The sequence below is a fragment of the Rana temporaria genome, chromosome 3, assembly GCF_905171775.1.
Source record: "Rana temporaria chromosome 3, aRanTem1.1, whole genome shotgun sequence".
NCBI classification, from domain to species: domain Eukaryota; kingdom Metazoa; phylum Chordata; class Amphibia; order Anura; family Ranidae; genus Rana; species Rana temporaria.
Window position 1 is genome coordinate 354,760,542 of NC_053491.1, and position 21,973 is coordinate 354,782,514.

A 21,973-nucleotide genomic window follows, 5' to 3' on the forward strand; every position below is an offset into this window, starting at 1 on the left:
ATTACATGTGTAGCATCATGGCAGTTGACGATTAAACAGAGACCAAGATGGCAGCTTCCTTGGCTGAAAACGATAGGAGGGTTTAGTTCCGCTTTAAGGTACTGTGTTCTGTTCCTGCGCATCTATTCTCACTCTTCTTGCTACAAAAAAAGGTGTTCCTACTCTTTTTGCATTCTCCACAACCTAAAATAAGCTAATAACCTCTGCCTCTGAAGCTTCAAAACAACCTTCATTGAACTCAATAGCTGCAGGTATTGGGGAGCAAATAATCCTTCGCCCCTTTTTGCAGAGATTTGGAAGGACAGGAAGTGATGAGATATCAAGGAACAGCAGTAGAGTGGGGAGAGATTGGTCCTTGGGGTCAAAACGGTGAAACGTGTCCCACAGAAAATTGAGAAAGAATACTCATGAAACGAGTTGTCATTTTATCAACAAATTGTGACTACTAAAATATGTATTTTTATACTTCTTAAAGCGGAACTACACTTCATCTGAGCACCACAAACCAAAAACAATATGTACCGGTAATTCATTTTTAATATTTAAAACAAACTCCCCCATTCATTCACATCTCCATGCTATGTTTGCTGAGAAATCACCTCCCTAGCATTTCTGCCCGTGGCCGTCTTGAGTAAGAGCAGATGTTCCATGTAGCAGTTACTTCCAGGAATCCATCTGCCCTTAGCTTAGGCATGCAGGCAGAGGGGTGTGCTTAGCTCAGCAAACCCCTCCCCCTCCTGAAGACGCCTAGGCATGAAAACCAGGAAACAACTGAAGAAAATGTAAAAAAAAAAAACAGAAAGTTGAAAACAAATAAATAATATACTTTCCTTTCTATTTACAAATACTAGCAGCATAAACAGTCAATGTTGAATGAGATGAGTGAAGTTCCGCTTTAACTATGTTAATGTCGCCTCTAGTACAGTGCCTTTAACCAACTGAGGATCAGGCCTTTTACTGACACTCTTTGTTAGTAAAAAATCTGTATTTTTGCTGGAAAATGGGTTAAAGCAGATGTCCGCTAAAAAAAAAATATTAAAAGCCAGCAGCTACAAATACTGCAGCTGCTGACTTTTAATATTAGGACACTTACCTGTCCTGGAGTCCAGCGCCGTCCGCAGCAGAGGACGAGCGTTTGCTCGTCACTCTGCTGGGCCCCCCCCCCCCCCGCCATCCTCGGTGAGGGAACCAGGAAGTGAAGCTCTCTGGCTTCACTGCCCAGTTCCCTATGGTGCATGCGCGAGTCGCGCTACGCCTCCTGATTGGCTCCCGCTGTGTACAGGGAGCCGAGTGTTCCCAGAACACAACGTGGGGGGGCGGGGGGGGTTGGGTGACGTCATGCCCGCAGTCTGCCCGAGACTGTGTGGCCGGAAGTGGGTGCAAATACCTGTCTGCACCCCCCACCCCCCTGAAAGGTGTCAAATGTGGCACCGGAGAGGGGGGAGGGTTGCGATCAGCGATCAGCGGGAGTTCCACTTTAGGGTGGAGCTCTGCTTTAATACTGCCGGCCATACGCCTCTGCAGAGGCGCATGGCTGGCAGTATTACTGCGGTGTCCCATTGTTTTTAACGGGAAGAAGCGGTGAAGGAGCGGTATACACAACGCTCCTCTCACCGCTCCAAAGATGCTGCTTGCAGGAGATTTTTTTTCCTCCTGGCAAGCATCGCCTCAGTGTGAAAGCCCTCGGGCTTTCACATTGAGAATGCTGGGGCAGGATTATTTCAGACGTTATTTATGCGCTATTTTTAGCGCTAAAACCCCCGAAATACGCCTCAATTTGAAAGGGGCCTTAGGGTTTAGCACTTCTGTCTTGAAGCACTGAAGTCCTCAGCTCAAATCCCAGCCACGGCGCTATCTGCATGGAGTTTGCATGTTCTCCCTGGGTTTGCAAGGGTTTCCTCCGGGTACTCCAGTTTTCTTCCATACTCCAAAGACATGCTGGTAAGTTAAATTGTCTCCTGGCTAAATTGGCCCTGGTGTATGTATGCAAAACAAGAAACTTGTAATCCCCTTGTGAGCAGGGACTGATGCATAAATTGTTGTCACTTTATAAATGCCTGTAATAAATAATATGAAAAGATAGACAGTATGGCTTTGTAATTTACAAAAGATAATACAAATGTCCTCTATACGTGTCTCATGTATCCAATGTTACACATGACACTTGATTGGTGCAGGAGTGTCACTATCTTACATTTGTATCCAGGGAATGACTCGTTTATGAGGAAGTGAGATTGACCCGAGGCTTTAGATGAATTTGAAGCATTTCATTACTTTTTGCGAGATGCACGAGAACACGGAGTCAGAGCTCAGGAACAAGCATTCATCTTGAACCAATTAGCATTCCGCTGTCAAAGGATTTTTCAAATCCTCCATCAAAACACCAACAAAACGCCCTGTTTATGTTTGTCCATGGAGCGCCACAATTCTAATTTTTTTAAAGCTGTTTACCGCAACGCTGAGTTGCGGCTTGTATTTATTATACTGTTGGAGCACGGCAATATACATTAGTGCTTACATTATCCAGACCGTGAACTAAACAGGAGCCTTTACATTTTTGTAGGCTTCAGTCAAACATGAAACTGTGGCAACCAAGCGGACTCAGGGAACACATCCTGCTTGCTGAATTGCCATAAATTACATCCTGGCATTGATTTCATGCACTTGGCCTTCCCACTACTTTAAAGCAGAACTCCAGTTTATTAATGCATTGACACTCAGTGCAGTAATGCTTGGAGTCCAGGCTGCGAGTGATGATGCAATTCCAGGTAGCAGTATGGTGACCAGACATCCCCAGTTTCAGGGGACAGTCCCTAGATTGAGGACACTGTCCCCAAGTCTGTCCCCGGTTTTGTCCCCGGATTGGATTTGAACAGGGGCTGGGGCAATTTCAAAGACAGTGGGCCAGATTCAGATAGGTCAGCGGATCTTTTAGAGCGGATTTAGATCTGTTTTACGTTACGCCGCCACAAGTTTTTGAGGCAAGTGCTTTATTCAGAAAGCACTTGCCTCTAAAGTTGCGGCGGCGTATTGTAAATCCCCCGGCGGAATTCAAATTCCGCGGCTAGGGGGCGTGTAAAATTTAAATCAGGCGCGTCCCCGCGCCGAACGAACTGCGCATGTGCCGTCCGCTAAATTTCCCAGCGTGCATTGCTCCAAATGACGTCGCTAGGACGTCATTGGTTTCGACGTGAACATAAATTACATCCATCCGTATTCGCGAACGACTTACGCAAACGACGTAAAAAATTCAAAATTTGACCCGGGAACGACGGCCATACTTAACATAGGATACGCCGCATATAGCAGGGGTAACTATACCCTCCTATTGTTTTCAGCCAAGCAAGCTGCCATCTTAACCTCTGTTTAATCTTCAACTGCCATGATGATGCACATGTGATCAGTTATGACACCAGCCATTGGATAGTTTGACAGTTTGGTTGAGAACACAACCAATGTGACAAATAAGAGGTAGAGAGCGCAAAGGCCTTTACCCTAACTGCACTAATTATAACTAAATATTGGCTCCTGTAACCTGATGGAAAAAAAACGAATGTCTGTTTGTGGTACTATATGAGAAACATGTTTTGTTTCTCTAGTTTGAAGTGGCAGCTCCATTCATTTTCAAGTAAAAAGTTATTTATTTCTGCTTTATCCAAAAGTCTCGGCATTCAACGTGTTTATCGTCAGTCACACCACAGAAAGAACCCTGTGTACTAAGAAGAATGAGATGGTCTGATAAGATGCTTAGAGTGCAAGTATGAAACACTCTGTTCAGTAAAACTATGGGATGGAGCTGCAACTGAACTGCTAAGAGAAAGAAACAAATGATGCATCAGTGTTGGATACACTATATCAGTGATGGCGAACCTTGGCACCCCAGATGTTTTGGAACTACATTTCCCATGATTCTCCACTATATTGTAGAGTGCAAGAGCATCATGGGAAATGTAGTTCCAAAACATCTGGGGTGCCAAGGTTCGCCATCACTGCACTATATGGTCAAAAGTATTGGGCCACTTGCTTTTACATAAATGAGCTTTAACCACTTCCATACTAGGCACTTACGCACCTTCCCGCCCAAGCCAATTTTCAGCTTTCAGCACTGTCGCAATTTGAATGGCAATTGCGCGGTCATGCTACACTGTACCCAAACAAAATTGGCGTCCTTTTTTCCCCACAAATAGAGCTTTCTTTTGGTGGTATTTGATCACCTCTGCGATTTTTTTTTTTTTTTTGCGCAACAACTAAAAAAAAGACTGAAAATTTTGAAAAAAAATCCTTTTTTTCCCTGTTAATTTTTTTGTAAATAAGTATGTTTTCTCTTTCAATTACGGGCACTGACGGGCACCGATGAGGTAGTACCGATGGGCACCGATGAGGTGGCACTGATTGGCGGCACTGGTATGCGGCACTGATGAGCACTCATAGGGGGCACTGATGGACACTCATGGGCGGCACTGAAGGGCACTCATAGGCGGCACTGATGGGCACTCATGGGCGGCACTGATGGGCACTCATAGGCGGCTCTGGGCACTCATAGGCGGCACAGATGGGCACTCATGGGTGGCACTTATGGGTGGCACAGATGGGCACTGATAGGTAGGCACTGGGCATGGATGGGCACTGTGGGGTGGCACTGATGGATACTCTGGGGTGGCACTGATGGACACTGTGGGGTGGCACTGATGCATCCATGTTGCCAGTCAGTGCCCATTTGTGGGCACTGATTGGCATCTTTTTTTTTTTACTGCCTTTTTTTTTTATTGCCCCCCTTTTTTTTGCCCTTCCCTGGTGGTCCAGTGGGGGCTTCCCTGGTGGTCCAGTGTGGCGATCCGAGGAGGGGCTGCGCTGATAAACAATCAGCGCAAACCCCCCCTGTCAGGAGAGCTGCCGATCGGCTCTCCTCTACTCGCGTCTGTCAGACGCGAGTGAGGAAGAGCCATCACAGCGCGGCGATCGGTGATGCGGGGTGTCAGTCTGACACACTGCATCTCCGATCTCGGTAAAGAGCCTCCGCCGGAGGCTCTTTACCACGTGATCAGCCGTGTCCAATCACGGCTGATCAGCCGTGATTGGACACAGCTGATCACGTGGTAAAGAGCCTCCGCCGGAGGCCCTTTACCGAGATCGGAGATGCAGGGTGTCAGACTGACACCCTGCATCACCGATCGCTGCGCGCCCTCACGGGCGTGCGCGGCATGAAATCCTGCAGGACGTCCATAGACGTCCAGTCAGGATTGTGTAACCACTTTCGGACGTAAATTTCCCATTGACCGGGCGGGAAGTGGTTAAAGTGACACTAAATTTTTTTTTAATAACAAACATGTCATACTTACCTCCACTGTGCAGTTCGTTTTGCAGCTCTGGGGTTCTGGGGTCCCGCGGCAGCTCTCGCGGATACTGCCGCAAAGATTAACCCCCTCTGGAAAGCTCTCTCCCAAAGGGGTTACCTTGCAGGCGCGCTCCCGTGTCATACACTCGGCGTCCATAGCTGCCGAGTGTATGACTCGGCCCTGCCCCCCAGCGCTCACATCATTGGATTTGATTGACAGCAGCGGGAGCCAATGGCTGCGCTGCTATGGCTGCGTTGCCCAAAATGTCTTGGTATGCTGATGCCTTGGTATGATAGTGTATGTCAGCATACCTGTTTTTGTTTCTGTATTTACTACTTTCCTTTAGTTATTTCACTGACAGATTTTGGTATGATTTCTCTTGGGACTTATGGCCTCTTGGTTTCGCTGATTTAGATCCTTTAGTATATGCAAAGCTGTGTACATGCAGGCAGCAATCTTATACATTGGTCTTGTCTCTTTCCTGTCATTTGTATATGCCAAATATGTGTTGATTTATTGTATTCTTGATAAGACCGTAAGATTTTCTGAGATGACTTGATTTGTTGTATCTGAGAAGCTTTGCCATCAAAAAAAAAAAAAAAAAAAAGAGAAATGACAACGTCATAGCAGCATATATACACAGATCAGGTATGTGAAAAAGCCATTGATCCTTAATGGTATGTTCAGTAACCAGGGACTATTATCTTATTTCAGATCTATTTAACTTCATACCTATTTTGGAAAATGCTGCCACTCAGTCTCTGGGGCCCCTAGGCACAGGCCTGGTGTGCCTAATGATAAATACAATCTTAATCTTGCCCTTATTTTTCGGATGTAATGATATCAGAGAAATGTTTTTGCTTTCTATTCATCCTCCCTAGCTAGTATATGAATGATGATTTATGCTGCTGCACTGTATTTTACATTCATATTTTCCTCTTCTGCAGTTGGTAATGTGTTAGTCTTTATGTCCTTGTACTGAGGGTTTCATAGCTTTTATCAGTCTCCCCGGAATTCATAGTGTCATGGGAGATTAATGTCAGTCAGTGCATCTGCAGAGATCACAATTTCCCTTCTAGAGGAAAAAAATAGGTATCTACAGTTCTGCTCAATCAGCATAAAGCTGATTTACTGCTCTGCACTATTGCTGTGCTATCACTGCTGAGAAGAAGAATGGCGTTCCACTAGGAAAAGATACAGCAGCATACCTAGTCTTCTGTCTAATCCCTTGTCCTTGTGCCAGAGATATTTGAGGAAGGAGAGCACTATACTGAATTGGGTGTGTGTGAAAACGTTAAATTTTATCTAATAATTGCAGGTACATCAAAACTGGGCAGCTTGTGCCCATCAATGCACCCCCTCTTCCCAGTCAGAAATAAATCTTAGCCTGCAAACTTAATGCCAGGCTAGCAGTGTATGCCTTCTAAAGCAGTGGTCTCCAAACTGAGGCCAGGCTGCCAGATGTGGCCCTTTGCTTGCTTTTATCCTGCCCTTGGTGCACTATTTCATCCACTGATACCAACAATGGGGCACAATTCTTCCCAATGACTCCTATGATGGGACACCATTTATCTCAATTACACCAACAATGGTGCACTATTACTCCCACTGAAGCAAACGACAAAGCATTATTTTTTCTCCCTGAAGTCGGGACCCTTTCTACTCCCAATAGCCACAGTCTGGCCCCCAGGCAAATCTAGATCTCTGGAGATGGACTTGTAACCTTGAGATTGTTGATATTTTTCCACAATTTTGGTTCTCAAGTCCTCAGACAGTTCTCTTCTCCTCTTTCTGTTGTCCATGCTTAGTGAGGCACACACAGACACACAATGCAAAGACACTAATGCCGGGTACACACGGGCAAACATGTACGATGAAACCGGTCCGTCGGACCGTTTTCACCGTACATGTCTGCCCGGGGACTTCTGTACGATGGCTGTACTAACAATCGTACAGAAGTCCGCGCGTAAACAATACGCGGGGCGTGTCCGCGCCGTCGCCGCGACGATGACGCGGCGACGTGGGCGGGCCTGCCTTTTAAATGCTTCCACGCATGCGTCTAAGTCATTCGACGCATGCGAGGGATGGCGGGCGCTCGGACATGTACGGTAGGTCTGTACTGACGACCGTACATGTCCGAGCGGGCAGGATTCCAGCGGACGGTTTTAAAACAAGTCCAGGAATATTTGCCCGCTGGGAAAAGGCCCGGCGGGCAAATGTTTGCTGGAATTCTGCCCGCTCGCGCCTACACACGACCGAACATGTATGCTGAAACTGGTCTGCGAACCAGTTTCAGCATACATGTTTGGTCGTGTGTACGGGACATTAGGGCTCTTTCACACGGGCGGCCCAGGTCCGCCTCCCAGTTTTTTAGGCGGACCTGAACGGGCGCTCCGTGCTCCTCTATGGAGCCGCGGATGTCAGCGGTGACATGCCCGCTGACATTCGACCCGCTCCGATCCGCCAAAGTGTGACGGAGGAAAAACCTACTTTTTCATTTATCTGGCGGATCGGATCGGGTGAACACGGACAGATGGTCCGTGTTCATCCGATCCCCCCCATAGGGGAGAGCGGAGAAAAGACAGGACAGTCCCTACACAGTGTGCGGGGACCGCCCTGTCATCTTCCGGCTCAGCGGGGATCAACGGAGCGATCATTTTTGGAGTTTTAAGTGACATTATGTCCAATTTGCTTTTTTTTCTTCCTTTTTTTGTTTTGTTTCAATGCACACAAAGGGAATAAGCATGTGTATATGTATTTTTTTTTTTTTTTTGGTGGGAGAATTTTCAGGCCAAAAAGGCACCTTCTAACGTCCGCTAAAAATGAAAAAAAAAAAAGTAAAAGTGCTCCAGCAGCAAAAGAGTTAAAGCTAGACTATAAAAACACTAAAGACAGCAGCGAAGGGCTACTTTTAGAAAACCAAATGTTGTCCAGGGCTTATACCCACAACTTATCTAAATATACTCTGAAAAATATAGCTAGGGTGAGACCTGAGCTTTTTATGACTTTAGATTTCATCTGTTCCAACATCTGAGGCTTCAAGTTCATATTTACTGGCCAGGTAACAAAGACAGTCATTTACGACAAAGCTGTGTTTGTGTTATTTATGGCAGAATAAAATGTTAAAAGGTGAAATAGATCTTGGGAAACTATTATTTGACTGCAGGTTTGAATGCCATATTTAAAAAAAAAACATGTTTTGGGATGAAACAGATGCAGAACATTTGGAGAGGTGCCGAGGCCTGTTGAACAGCAGATGTGAAATTTTTATCTGTTAAATTATCTTTTAGAAATTCCTTAGCAAAGTCAGATGTTTCACCCATGGGACAAGCCAAAATAAAAGCTTGTGCTTCAGTAAGGCCAATCAGAATACTTTACTGATTAGGGGTGCAACGGATCAAAAAACTCACGGTTCGGATCGTTCCTCGGATCAGAGTCACGGATCGGATCATTTTTCGGATCAGCAAAAAGTCCCCTGTCACCTTTTTTCTCTTGGTGTCAGGAAAAATTGTCAGAAATGATTCATGCCAATAGCAAAGGAATGATGCAGCAGACAGAAATTACACTTAGGCCTCGTACACACGTCCGAGAATCTCGTTTTCCCTGACGAGATTCTTGGCAAGAAACTCTTGACACCGGAGTGTACTGACTGCGCTCGTCACATTCGTCACATTCGATGCCGTTGCCGCCATCTTGCTTCACCCTACCTATGTCGTGGAAGCTTCCACGCATGTGTCAAAGTCATTTCGAGCCTGCGCGGGTTTCCACGGCAACAGGTAAGTATACACACGCTTGGGTTCCTCGTCGGGAAACAGTCCGACAAGGATCTTGACGATAAAAAAGAGAGCAGGTTCTCTTTTTTTCTCGTCGAGATTCTGGCCAGATTTCCTGACGAGAAACCTGAATGCCTTGTACACACGAATGGGAATCTCAGCAAGAATCAGTTTTCTTGCTGGTTTTTGCCTGAGAAAACTGGTCGTGTGTACGAGGCCTAAGTACTATGGATTGAAACAAGTACACACTATAGAGGGATGTGCTTTGTTGATATAACAAAAGTTTGTTTCAGCTTCAAATCAGTGATCTGCAAAAAGTAGGCAAACAGGGACCTTTGACTTTCTGGATCTGCACTAAGATACAAGTAAAATTTAGGCACCCCATGCATTAGGAATTGTATTTGATACTCATTGAGATACTCCTTCAGGTTTGAATACTAAAGGGATGCAGACGCCTTATTAGAACACAGAGGTATGGTCAGGTGGTTATAATAAACACTGACCCTATAACTTAGGCCTTGTACACACAATAGGTTAAACAGAGGACAACGGTCTGATGGACCGTTTTCATCGGTCAAAACCGATCGTGTGTGGGCCCCATAGGTTATTTAACCATCGGTTAAAGAAAGCCAACTTGTTTTAAATTTAACCGATGGATTCCTAACCGATAGGACAAAACCGATCGTTAGTAGGCACGACCATCGGTTAAAAATCCACGCATGCTCAGAATCAAGTCGACGCATGCTTGGAAGCATTGAACTTCGTTTTTTTCAGCACGTCGTTGTGTTTTACTTCACCGCGTTCTGACACGATCGTTTTTTTAACCGATGGTGTGTAGGCGCGACGGACCATCATTAAGCTTCTTCGGTTAACCGATGAAAACGGTCCATCGGTCTAATCTCATCGGATGGACCAATCATGTGTACAGGGCCGGCCTTTGGGGTATGCGAGCTGTGCGGCTGCACAGGGCAACAGGGGCACCGTGCGGCCAGAGGGGGGCGGGCCGCCCCGGGGTGCCACACACTGGGGGCCGTGACTTAAGTGGTGACAGCGCCGCCGCCAGTTCGTGACTTTAGGCAGCACCGCGGCAAATAAGAGCTGCAGAAAGACTCCAGGCACAGGCAGATACCGCGATACAAAGGGGTGGGGGGGGGGAACGGGGTGACATCGCTGCACCATCCATCCCCCTCCTTTCACGGCCGCGGCTAAGCTGTCCTGATTAGCGGTGTTCGGCACTTCTCACAGAACACCTGATGTCAAACAGGCACAGCCGAGTGAAGCCGCCTCCCCCTCCTCTCTGTTTATGTGTACAGAGGGGGAGGGGACCTTCTGTGCATGTGCTGCCGCACGCTGATCTGAGGTACTGAATGGGAGGAGTTTGCACTGAGGGGGTTTGTGTGATGTAAAGGGGTCCAGTGATGCAGGGTGCTGTGTGATGTAAAGGGGTCCAGAGGTGCAGGGTGCTGTAAAGGGGTCCAGAGGTGCAGGGTGCTGTGTAATTTAAAGGGGTTCAGAGGTGCAGGGGAATGTAAAGGGGTGCAAACTGTTAAAAATATTGCAAATATTTTTTTCCTCTTTGTGTATGTTTAGGTGTCCAGGGGGCGATGGGTGAAGATGGGGGGGGTGCCACAGGATTAGCTCGCACAGGGCGCCTGAACACCTAAGGCTGGCCCTGCGTGTGTATGCGGCATAAGGAGTTAGTCTGGAAAGGACATGGTGAAAAACAGCAATTTCTTCACATTTAACATTTAAACAGTCAGTTGAATTTACAAATACTGTATTTAAGCATATAAGCTATGTTTTGTGTTGAAAATAACTGTGAAATCTAAAACTCCGGTGGGTGTAACCAGATGTCCGCTTGCCCCCTTCTCACCTTATCATTACTGTGCAGGAGTGTGGGGTGTAGTAAGATGGCGGCGATGAAACGTGACTTCCGGAGCAATCTGTGATGGGGAGCCGAATGCGACGAGACAGCGGCCGGCGCCGAGTGGACCAAGATGGCCGCCGCTCTGGGAGCTAAGCTGAAGCCGCGAACTTTCCTATGGCCGATGCAGGACCGGGAGGCCCCCGGATCACGTTGTGTGACGACCCAAAGGTGTTGATCCGTACGGAACACGGATCAATGAGGATCCGTTGCACCCCTAGTACTGATGTATAAGAAAATCCCTGTGTAAAAATGCAAGGATGGGCATTACCAATAAACGCACGTTATGTGCACGTAAAAATTCTTCTAGCCTTTCTCGGGTTGTGTCATATGTGTATAAATACATTCGCATGTAAAACACTGACCAGAAATGTAGATTTTAATATTTTGTTTACTCATCTATACACAGTGGAACTTTACATGCCTGTGTATACAGGCCCATTAAACTGAATAGACTGCATTTAGATCTAGGGCCGAAACTAATAGTTGTCAACTATCTTCATAATCGATTAATCGGCCAGCCGATTAGTTTGCCTGCATATAGAATGCATTATTTGCTTGCATATCAGGAAATGCAGAGCAGCACACATACAGCTCAGTCCACCACCCATATGTGTCAGTAAGTGCCTGAGAACCTGTGAATGTGAAAGTGTGAAGAGCAATGCATCATGGGACGTAGTCCTGGGCAGGACGTCAGTGGTTCTAAAGGCAGAAGTTTTTTTTACCTTGCTATAGGGGGCACTCTATGCTATACTTAACAGCTTGCTATTGAAGGCAGGAGGAGCCAGAAGCGTTGGTGGGGGACCCCAGAAGAGGAGGATCTGGGCTGCTCTGTGCAAAACTGTTACCCAGAGCAGGTTTAGTATACGGAAGATTAGCATCTAAACCAGAGAAGGTGGAGGGTGATAGACTGGAGGTAATAGAAGGCATTAAAATTACTGTAGTTAGTTATTTAGATTTACCACTGCATACGGATATTTAAAATAAAATGCCTCTTTTTTTTTTTTACTTTACATGTTAACTAAATTGTACACCACACATAAATGAAAAAAACAACAACAACAACAACGCCTGAATGCCTAGTTTTTATGTGTCCACGTGCAAGAAGCCTTAGTGCACAAAATCCTCTTGCAACGCAGCAGTGCAGAGGTGGTGACCAGTCTTCAGGGACCACCAACTTCTTAAAGAGGAACTGCAGTCTGCTAATATAATTTGTAATAAAAACATCTTTGCCATTATTGGTCCAACTGACTTTTTCCATCGGAAATTCCGGCCGTGTGTGCCCCACCGGATTATTTCCATCGGAAATTCTGAGGAATTCCGTCGGAGTTTAGATAGAGAACATGTTCTCTTTTACTCTGATGTGATTTTGGTCGGACAAAGGTCCGATCGTGTGTACAGGGCTTTAAAGTAGTTCTAAAGGCTGAAGGTTTTTTTTAACTTCATGCATTCTAGTCATATAGCTAGATTCAGGATGGCGAGCGCATACTTGCGGCAGGGTAGCTTATGGCATTTAGGCTACGCCGCCGTAAGTTAGCGAGGTAAGTACATGATTCACAATGTACTTGCCTGCTAAGTTACGGCGGCGTAGCCTAAAGCGGGCGGGCGTAAGGGCGTCTAATTCAAATTAGGCTGAGGGGGCGTGTTTAATCATAATTAGGCTTGACCCGACGTGATTGACGTTTTTTTGGAACTGCGCATGCGCCGTGCGCCTACATTTCCCAGTGTGCATTGCGGCTAAGTCCGCCGCACGTGCCTATTGATTTCGACGTGGACGTAAACGACGTAAATCCCTATTCACGGACGACTTACGCAAACGACGTAAAATTTTCGAATTTCGACGCGGGAACGGCGGCCATACTTAACATTACTATTTCATCTATTTGATGGAATAACTTTAGGCCTGCTAATGCGTTACGTAAATGGCGTATCTGTCCTGCTTCGGCCGGGTGTACTTTCGTGAATAGGCGTATCTACTGATTTACATATTCTACGCCGACCGCAATGGAAGCGCCACCTAGCGATCAGCCTAAAAATTACACTTTAGGATACGAGGGTGTAAGACACTTATGCCGCTCGTATCTGAGCCTAATTTAAGCGTATCTGGTTACCAGAATATGCTTAAATTAGCGCCGGCGCAAATTCTGACTTAGACTGGCGTATTTACTGATACGCCAGCCTAAGTCTCTCTGAATCTAGCTATCAGAGTTATAAAACCTTCAGTGTGCAGCTCACCACACAGCCCTTCCTAATACCCACCTGAGCCCGATCCCAATCCAGCAATGTGCATGAGAGCAGAAGCTCTTGTGGGTCTCTGCCTCCTCATTGGCATTGGTGCCCGTTGCTGCCAATCACAACCATTGAGGGGGGTTCAGGGGGTGGGACTGAGCCACATTCTGTATGTCTCATCATGCCTATGTGTCTCATAAGCATGAGTGCTCCCGGAACCAGCAGGGGGACCAGGAGCGTCTGTGAGGGACCCAAGAAGAGGAGGATCGGGCTGCTCTGCGCAAAACAATTGCACAGAGCAGGTAAGTATGACATGTTTGTTATTTAAAAAAAAATTGAACCTTTAAAAACACTTTAATGTGGCTACATGGTGACATCATGACGTGAAAAGTTTCAACAAGACCAGTCTGCTGGCTCAGCTTGAAGCTTCTGTTCACCAGTCCTCTTTCTCAGAAAAGGTGCCACGAAAATTCACGTGACAACAGATTCAGGTACGCTTTTGTGGGTGGGATGGGTGGTGTGTGTGTTATTTTATTTTTGGGTGCAGCAAGTACCAGGGTACAGTTTGCTATTACCGTAACTGTCTTGGATTCTGTTTCTGCCTCAGTTGACCTCCACGCTTAGGGCAAAATTACAGGTTCTGAAGCCATAAAAGTAATGCTCATAAGATTTATTAGTCTGGTCTGTGAGAGATTCCAGACTTTTAACTAGAGGAAACAATAAAATAAAACGGCCATTATGTATGCCGCCTTGAGTCTGAATTGACTACTTACCGGAAACATCAATGTAAGGAGGATTAATTATAGCAGAAAAACCTGACTCCTGTATAAATGTGGAAAAAATTGATAAATCTACGGATAAAATAAAATGCCTTTACAGACGTGCCAACTAAGAAGGTTGCTTTATGCAATAAAGTCAGAAATCTCCCAAAAAGGCACTTTTCACTGCTTTTTTGACTAGGAGCTTAAAAGTTGTATAGACAGCTGCGGTCCTGATTGGTTACAGTAGTGACATTTCCTCTATTCACTCTTCCAGGATGACAAAATTGATTGTGATGCCAATCCTAGCAATCCCTTCATAATGACTGGATGAAATAACACATGAGACCTCCATCATTGCACACTTCTCTTCATTATTCGCAATAGGAGGGGTGGTAGCACCTATTTTGTGGAGAGAGCTGTGGAACGCCAAGGTGGGTGTGAACAGATCTGACAACTGTAGAAGGTTTAGCTCACAAGACCTCAAGAGGTACAACATTACAGTGACCCTTTAAACAACAATTCAGTTAAAGTGGTGGTTCACCCAAAAAAAATTTTTTAACATTACATTCAGCCGAGTTGTCACAATGGCAATCGGCTGTGTTTTTTTATTTTATCCCTGTACATACCGTATTTTCACCGCCGCTTCCGGGTATTTGTCTTCTGCGGGACTGGGAGTTCCTAATTGATTAACAGGCTTCCGACCGTCGCATACTGCGCGTCACGAGTTGCCGAAAGAGGTCGGACTGCGAGTCGGCTCTATACGGCGCCTGCGCACCGACGTTCGGCTTCTTTCGGCAACTCGTGACGCGCAGTATGCGACAGTCGGAAGCCTGTCAATCAATTAGGAACGCCCAGTCCTGCAGAAGACATACCCGGAAGCGGCAGTGAAAATACGGTATGTACGGGGATAAAAAAAAAAAAAAACAGCCGATTGTCATTGTGACAACTCGGCTGAATGTAACCCCCGCTTTTAATAAATAAAAAACACCCCATGGAATACCCAACTGCAATGTTATTCCTGGTATTCTTAACAGTTTTCTACTTTGTACTGTTGGGTGGGGTTATCCATTAAAGTATATTTAAACTCAATGTTGAAACCCCAGTTAGATTTTTTTTCCATCTGTGTCCCATTGGGAATATTTATTTTCACCTTACACCAAGGGTGTCAAACTCAATTTCATTGTGGGCTGCATCAGCATTATGATTGCCCTCAAAAGGGCCGGTTGTATCTGTAAGATTAGATGTCCAGCGCATCCCCTCCCCTTATATTAGATGTCAAGAGCCACCCCACCATCAGAATTTGAGTCCCCCACTCCCCTTAACATCACTGTGCATCCCCCTTTTCTTATGCTGCTGCTGGGAAGAAGCTGGATGCATTGCTTAAAAGAAAAAGGTAAGGGTCTTGAGGAGGACCAGAGGAGGGCTGGAGCTCTCCTGCAGCTGCAGGAGAGGTGCGAGGGCCACATGAAATGACCTGGAGGGCCGAATTCGGCCCGCGGGCCTTGTGTTCGACACCTGTGCACTATGTGAACATAAAAATCAATAAAAAGAAAATGACAAGCCAAAGGCTACAATAGTGAAAATAAATAAGAAGAAATTGTTATAAAGTGTCCACTGGTGCCAAGAATAAGATTCCACTTTTATCCAAATCACACCACCACAAAATTTGAGCAGCTGTTTGTTAAATGCAATTTGAAAAATGCAAAAAATACATTAAAATGAATTATGCTGGTAAACGTAATATAATACCCAATTTAGTGGTAAAATGTTTAAGATGATGTTGCGTTGAGTAAATGAAAACCACACATGTCAAGATTTAAAATGATGCACGCCCGTGAAATGGCGACAAACTTCAACACCTAAAGTTGTTCATATGTGACTTTTTCTTTAAAAGTTTACCCTGACCCAATTCTATCCTACATCCTGTGTCTTCACCATGGCCAGTGCCACTGTCTATCACATAAGTAGCAGTGAGCACTGGTGGGGAGTGTTAAAACACATTGGATTGGGTGTCATGGTTACTCATAATAAAGATAATGGGGTGGTGGGTTTACTAAAGGCAAATAGACTGCACTTTGCATAGTGCAGTTACACTCTGAAGGAGCAGTTGCTTCAGAGTTTAGTATATGAGCAGAAGCTTTGCTGACTTCCATCTTCCAATCCTGTGCAAGCAAAAATTCATTTTTTATTTTTTTATTTTTTAACTTGCAAGTGATTGGATAGTCTTTGCAAAGTGAAACGTTCCCTCATTTACTAAGCGGTGAAGCAACTTCGCTTGCAGAGTACAACTGTACTGTGCAAAGTGCTAAGTCTACTTGCCTTTAGTAAATCAACCCCAATGTCTGTTCCTATCACAGTACTGCAATGCAGTACAATTTAAAAAATTCATAACTGTTTCTTTCTGCATTTTAGTGCATTAACACATCTATAAAAGTTAACGGCAGCACATCAAATGTTATATTACATTAATTATGCTGCTCTGGAAACATATATTAATAAGACTTGATCAATGACTGTTAAACCTATCCACTCAAAACGCATGTCAATGTAAAAAAGAAGCACATGTTGATGCATGAAAACGCGCCAGCCTAATGCTACAAATAAACATGCACATGCAAAGATATAAATACAACCTGAGGCTACATTCGCACTTCTGCATGTGACCTGCAATTACTTTTTAGAACAACTTAGGTGCCTTTTACATGAGATTCAAGTGTTGCCATTCAAAAAGGTGCTTTTTGATGGAAACTGTGCCAAAGATTTATAAGGGAGGAATCTTTAAAGCACCCGACCTGCAGTGCACTGCTCACAAATGCAAAGATGAGAACGTGAGAACTCCCTTGGTGCAAATAAAAGACTATGGCCCAGATTCTCAAAGGGCTTACGACGGCACAACGCAATGTACGCCGTCGTAAGTCCTAATCTGGGCCGTTGTATCTATGCGACTGATTCAAAGAATCAGTTACGCATAGATATCCATTCGATCCGACAGCCGTAAGGCTCTTACGCTGTCGGATCTTAAATGCATTTTTTTTTTTCCGCTAGGTGTCGCCTCCGTCGTTTTCCCCGTCGAGTATGCAAATTAGCTAAATACGCAAATTCCCGAATGTACGCACGGTTGACGCAGTGAAGTTACGACGTTTACGTTAGTTTTGCGTGGCGTAAAGTTGCCCCTGCTATATGAGGGGCAACCAATGTTAAGTATGGCCGTCGTTCCCACGTCGAAATTTAAAATTTACGTCGTTTGCGTAAGTCGTCCGTGAATGGTGTCCTTGCGACATCATTTGGAGCAATGCACCCTGGGATATTTTCCGGACGGCGCATGCGCAGTACGTTCGGCACGGGAACGCGCCTAATTTAAATGCTCCACGCCCCCTACCCGGCTAGTTTGAATTAGGCGGGCTTGCGCCGGGTGATTTACGCTATGCCGCCGCAACTTTACAGGCAAGTTCTTTGTGAATAAAGCACTTGCCTGCAAATCTTGCAGCGGCGTAACGTAAATCAGATACGTTATGCCCGCACAGTTTTACGCCCATATACGAGAATCTGGGCCTATACCATATAGTTTGTTCCATATTATTACACTGAATATTACTCCTTTTTCGAAATGCCATAATACCAGAAAATAGTGTATAAATAAAGCCGTATGTTAAATCAGCATAAATGTTTAAGGAGGATTATCGGAGACTTACCTTTCCGTCTGAAGCGTGACTTTGGACGGTTCCACGTTTGGATTTTCCCACTCCATCTGTGGACAGTGCATAAAGTAACAGAGAGTATAAAGGGCTTCTGGCTCCCAGTACAGGGGCCCCTGCTTGTGGTGCATTGGCGTGCCGTTACCATGCTGCTTTATGTTGAGGGGCTGGAGGTGATGCATTGCCCGAGACACCAGGTCACCTGAGAACACAAAATGTATATATATGCTGAAAAATATTCACTTTAAGCAACCAGATTTCCAAATGACATCAGTATTTACTAATACACTTTTGTTCCTTGGATGGTACCAGAGATTTCTGGATTCACCTGCATGCGTGCTAGCTGGATATAGCAGAAGGACACATTGAAAGCTAGGCAACTAGCATTTTCAGATTAAGAAGTCTAAAATGGCAGGAAAGGTGTCCTTTAAAAAAACGTCTCCTTTAGCTGGATTCCAATTGCGAGATTCCCCACCCCCACTCACAGTTACAACTCTGTCAATGTGTTGTTGCTGGTCTTCATTTTTGCTGACCTAGAGGGCATGTCCTCTGTTGTTGCTAGCCTATTAGGAATGTCCCCTGTTTTTGCTGGCCTAAGGAGCATATTCTCTGTTGTTTCTGGTCTAGCGGGCTTGTCTTCTGTTGTCGCTGGCCTAGAAAGCATGTTCTCTTTATGGCCTAGGGGGCATCTCTTGTGGTTTCCAGCCTGGAGGAAGTGTTCTCTGTTGTTGCTGGTCTACGGGCATGTCCTCTGTTGTGCTTTCCTTAGGGGCAATGCCCTCTGTTGTTGTTGGACTAGGGGGCATCTCTGCTGTTTTTAGGCTAGCCTAAAGGTAGTGTCCTATATTGTTGCTGGCCTGAGGAGCATGTCCTCTTTTGTTTCCAGCCTAGGGTGAGTGTCCTCTAGTCTAGTGCATTCCTCATAGAAGAAAATGAAGAACTATGCATGGAAGTGTTGTAATACAGCCACTGTGTTTGCATGGAATAAACAATCAGCTCCTCCGGAGGGCTCCCTGCCACTGCAGGGTGGGCTCCTGGCTCCCACACAGCAGAAGGGACCTCTCGGAATAACGATTCCAGCTTCATTCCCGCTCAAATGGAGATAACTGCTATGGGTGGAGCTGATCTTTATGTAATGTGTCATGGTGCATTATTTTCTGCTACCTATTTATTATCTTCCCTAATGACAAAACATTTGGTTGAGTTTTGTACTTGTTGGCCTGTGTTTCTATGGTAACAGCTGCTGAACATGTATAACTGTGCAAAAGAAATTGACTTTGCATTAACACAGACGATTCTCAGTACAAAATGTAGAAAATTTCAAAATATGTAGAAAATATTTCAATTACAAAAATGTTTAAAGAATTTAAAGAAGGATTCCAATTTGCAGCAATTACTTTGCCAGGCTTATTCATTTAAACGGCCACTCTTATGCCTCGTACACACATCGGGAAAACTGCCTGTGTGCATTCTCCATGGCAGTTATTCCGACAGGAAAACGACCGGGAATCCTGGCGGGAAAAATTAGAACATGTTTTCTTTTTTCCTGACGTGATTCCCGGCATTTTTTTTATAGGGAAAGCCTGCGGTGGAGCATACACATGGCCGGGTTTCCCGTCCAAAGCTCTCATGGCTGTTTTCCTGTCAGGAAAACCGGCCCTGTGTAGGGGGAAAAAGCTATCGAGCAGGTTCTCGGTTTTCCCCTTGGTTTTCCTGGTGGACCTTTTACAGATCATGTGTACCAGGCAATAGAAAGAGACATTATGACCAGGAGCAACATTTCTCTGAATGATGGCCAAACACAATACAAACTGATTGTACAACCTATGTACTATTTCATTTAGCTTTACCAGCAGCTACATAGTTTGAGGACGTGTTGAAATCTATCAGCTTATATCCAGTCAGGTAGGGCCTTCCACTATTTTGCTGATGGTAAATCCAAAGGAGATTGCACAATAAGGTTGTCATGTGTGTAATACAAAGTAAAGGCCTAGACAATCCATATCCCATTCCAATAGTTGTTAAAGCTTCCAGGGTTCTTCCAGGGTTTGGTACCCCGCTATTTGCCTTAGTTTCACAGGACACAGTAATGCCTTGGGGGCCATCATGAAATGGGGGAGCAGCCTTCCAACAAACCTAGATGTGTGTATGATGCTAAAGATTCTTCAGCCACCAGAGTTCTTGAAGACAATGAAGATCCAAGACACCACAAACTTGAGCCTTTTAGCATGCCACCCACCAGCCATGCAAGGTCCATGCTCCCCCTATAGGTTCAGGAGTCTCTCTCTTTTCAGCCACTATTGGTGGCCGCTGATGACACAAGACACAACACAGGACTTACATCATCCCAGAACCTGGTCATTTAGCCGAAGTTCAGTGAACCCATAGCAACATCTAGAGCAGTGGTTCTCAACTTGGGGGTCAAATGAGGATTTGCCAGGGGTTACCAAAGCCTGGGCTGTTCCTGAAGCCTGCGGCCGCCCACTCAGCCTCTTCACAGCCGCCCATTTATTTCATGGCATAGCTGGGGGGCAGGGACTAGAGGTCAGCTTACTGGTGAGGAATGTGAAGTGGGAGGGGCTGGAGGAGACCCTATCTGCTGATTTCAGCATAGGTGTCACTGCTACGAGAAATCACAAAGTCAGAGATACAGTGAGTAACACTACCTTGCCTTTAAAAGTCCCCACTACAGTTCTCAGATCAGCAGATGACCTTGATCAAGAGCACCTAAGTTGGCTGATCCCAACTCCCCGCCAGCACTGCCACTGATCCCAACTCCCCACCAGGGAGTAAGAGAAGGAATAAAAATAGAGAATACATGGAAGGGAGAGGAAAAGAGGGGGAGGAACAAAGAAAAAGGGAGAGAAAGAATGAAGCCTCGTACACACGGCCGAGGAACTCGACGTGCCAAACACATCGAGTTCCTCGGCCAGTTCAGCACTGAAGCCGCCGAGGAGCTCGGCGGGACGAGTTCTCCCATAGAACAACGAGGAAATAGAGAACATGTTCTCTATTTCCTCGCCGAGCTCCTCGTCGGCTTCCTCGGCCGAAAGTGTACACACGGCCAGTTTCCTCGGCAGAATTCAGCCAGAAACTCGGTCGGAAGCTGAATTCTGCCGAGGAAACTGGTCGTGTGTACGAGGCCTAAGAGAAAGAACAATGAAGATGTCTAGAGAGGGATGGGGATAACAAACAAGAAATTAGGATAGAGAGAGAAAAAAGGGAAAGAAAGAAGAACAAAGAGAAAGAGTGGTACATCCTAAAATGTACTATAAGGGGATTTAATACTATACGAGTGGAAGGTACTCAGTGAGCGCTAAATGTCCGTGGGTTAGGGGCGCAAATTACTTGTCTTACCTTGGGTGCCAACAATCCACGATAAGAAAATAATTTTACCGTTAGGGGTCCCCACAACTTGGGAAATTTTCTCAAGGGGTCACGGCACTAGACAGGTTGTGAACCACTGCTCCAGAGGAACCCTAGAGTTCCACAGATCCCTGGTTGAGAATGACTGCTGTACAGTAAACTGCTGATATTAAAAAAGCTATCCAAATGCATATTTTTCTTGCTTTAAGCCACAGTTACGCTACAATCCTTCCCTTTTCCTCTGTTTACTTTTAATGCCGCGCACACACGATTGGGCTTTTGCCTGGCCAAATCACATTGGAATTCCGACGGAGAAAAATAGAACATGTTCTATATCTAAACTCTGAAGGAATTCATCGGAATTACCGATTAAAATACTCGGATGAGGCTACATACGATCGGAATATCCGATGGAAAAAGTCAGTCAGACTTTTTCCATCGGAAATTCCAATCATGTGTGCGCGGCATTAGGGTCCTTCTTCATGTGTCTACGTTACTGTCTGGGTGATGTGGACACTGCTTATTGGTGGTGGTGACATTTGAAGCAGCAGGTACTCCCTCATAGATTCCAAAGGCAGGAGAACTCACCAAGGCAGTCAGGGGACCAGTTCCCAAGAAGATAATGAGCAGGTGTGGAGTGTCATGCTCGCCCCCTCCCTTGGACTACAGGAGAGTCAGGACACTCTCTACGTTGCAGATAGAGAAAGGAGCTGTGTGATGATGCAGTGGGTGTCCTGACTCTCCTGTAATCCAAGGGAGGGGGCGAGCACGACACTCCACACCAGGGAGAAAGCCTTGCATTACTGTGTGGAGTTACAGACAGAAGAACAGGAAGTGAGGATTTCTCAGAAGAAATAAGGACATTTAAAAGCAAAATGGAAGGATGAGG

At 45.5% G+C, this 21,973-nt stretch overlaps 1 protein-coding gene across 1 annotated transcript in view; it reads right to left on the reverse strand.

Moving 5' to 3' along the window:
• The window catches only part of BTBD11 (BTB domain containing 11), a 379,045-nt gene that overhangs the window by 82,662 nt on the left and 274,410 nt on the right, over positions 1-21,973 (reverse strand). Inside the window, exon 3 of the mRNA XM_040345198.1 lies at positions 17,716-17,920. Coding sequence (XP_040201132.1) covers positions 17,716-17,920 — 205 coding nt within the window. The remainder of the gene's footprint in view (positions 1-17,715; positions 17,921-21,973) is intronic.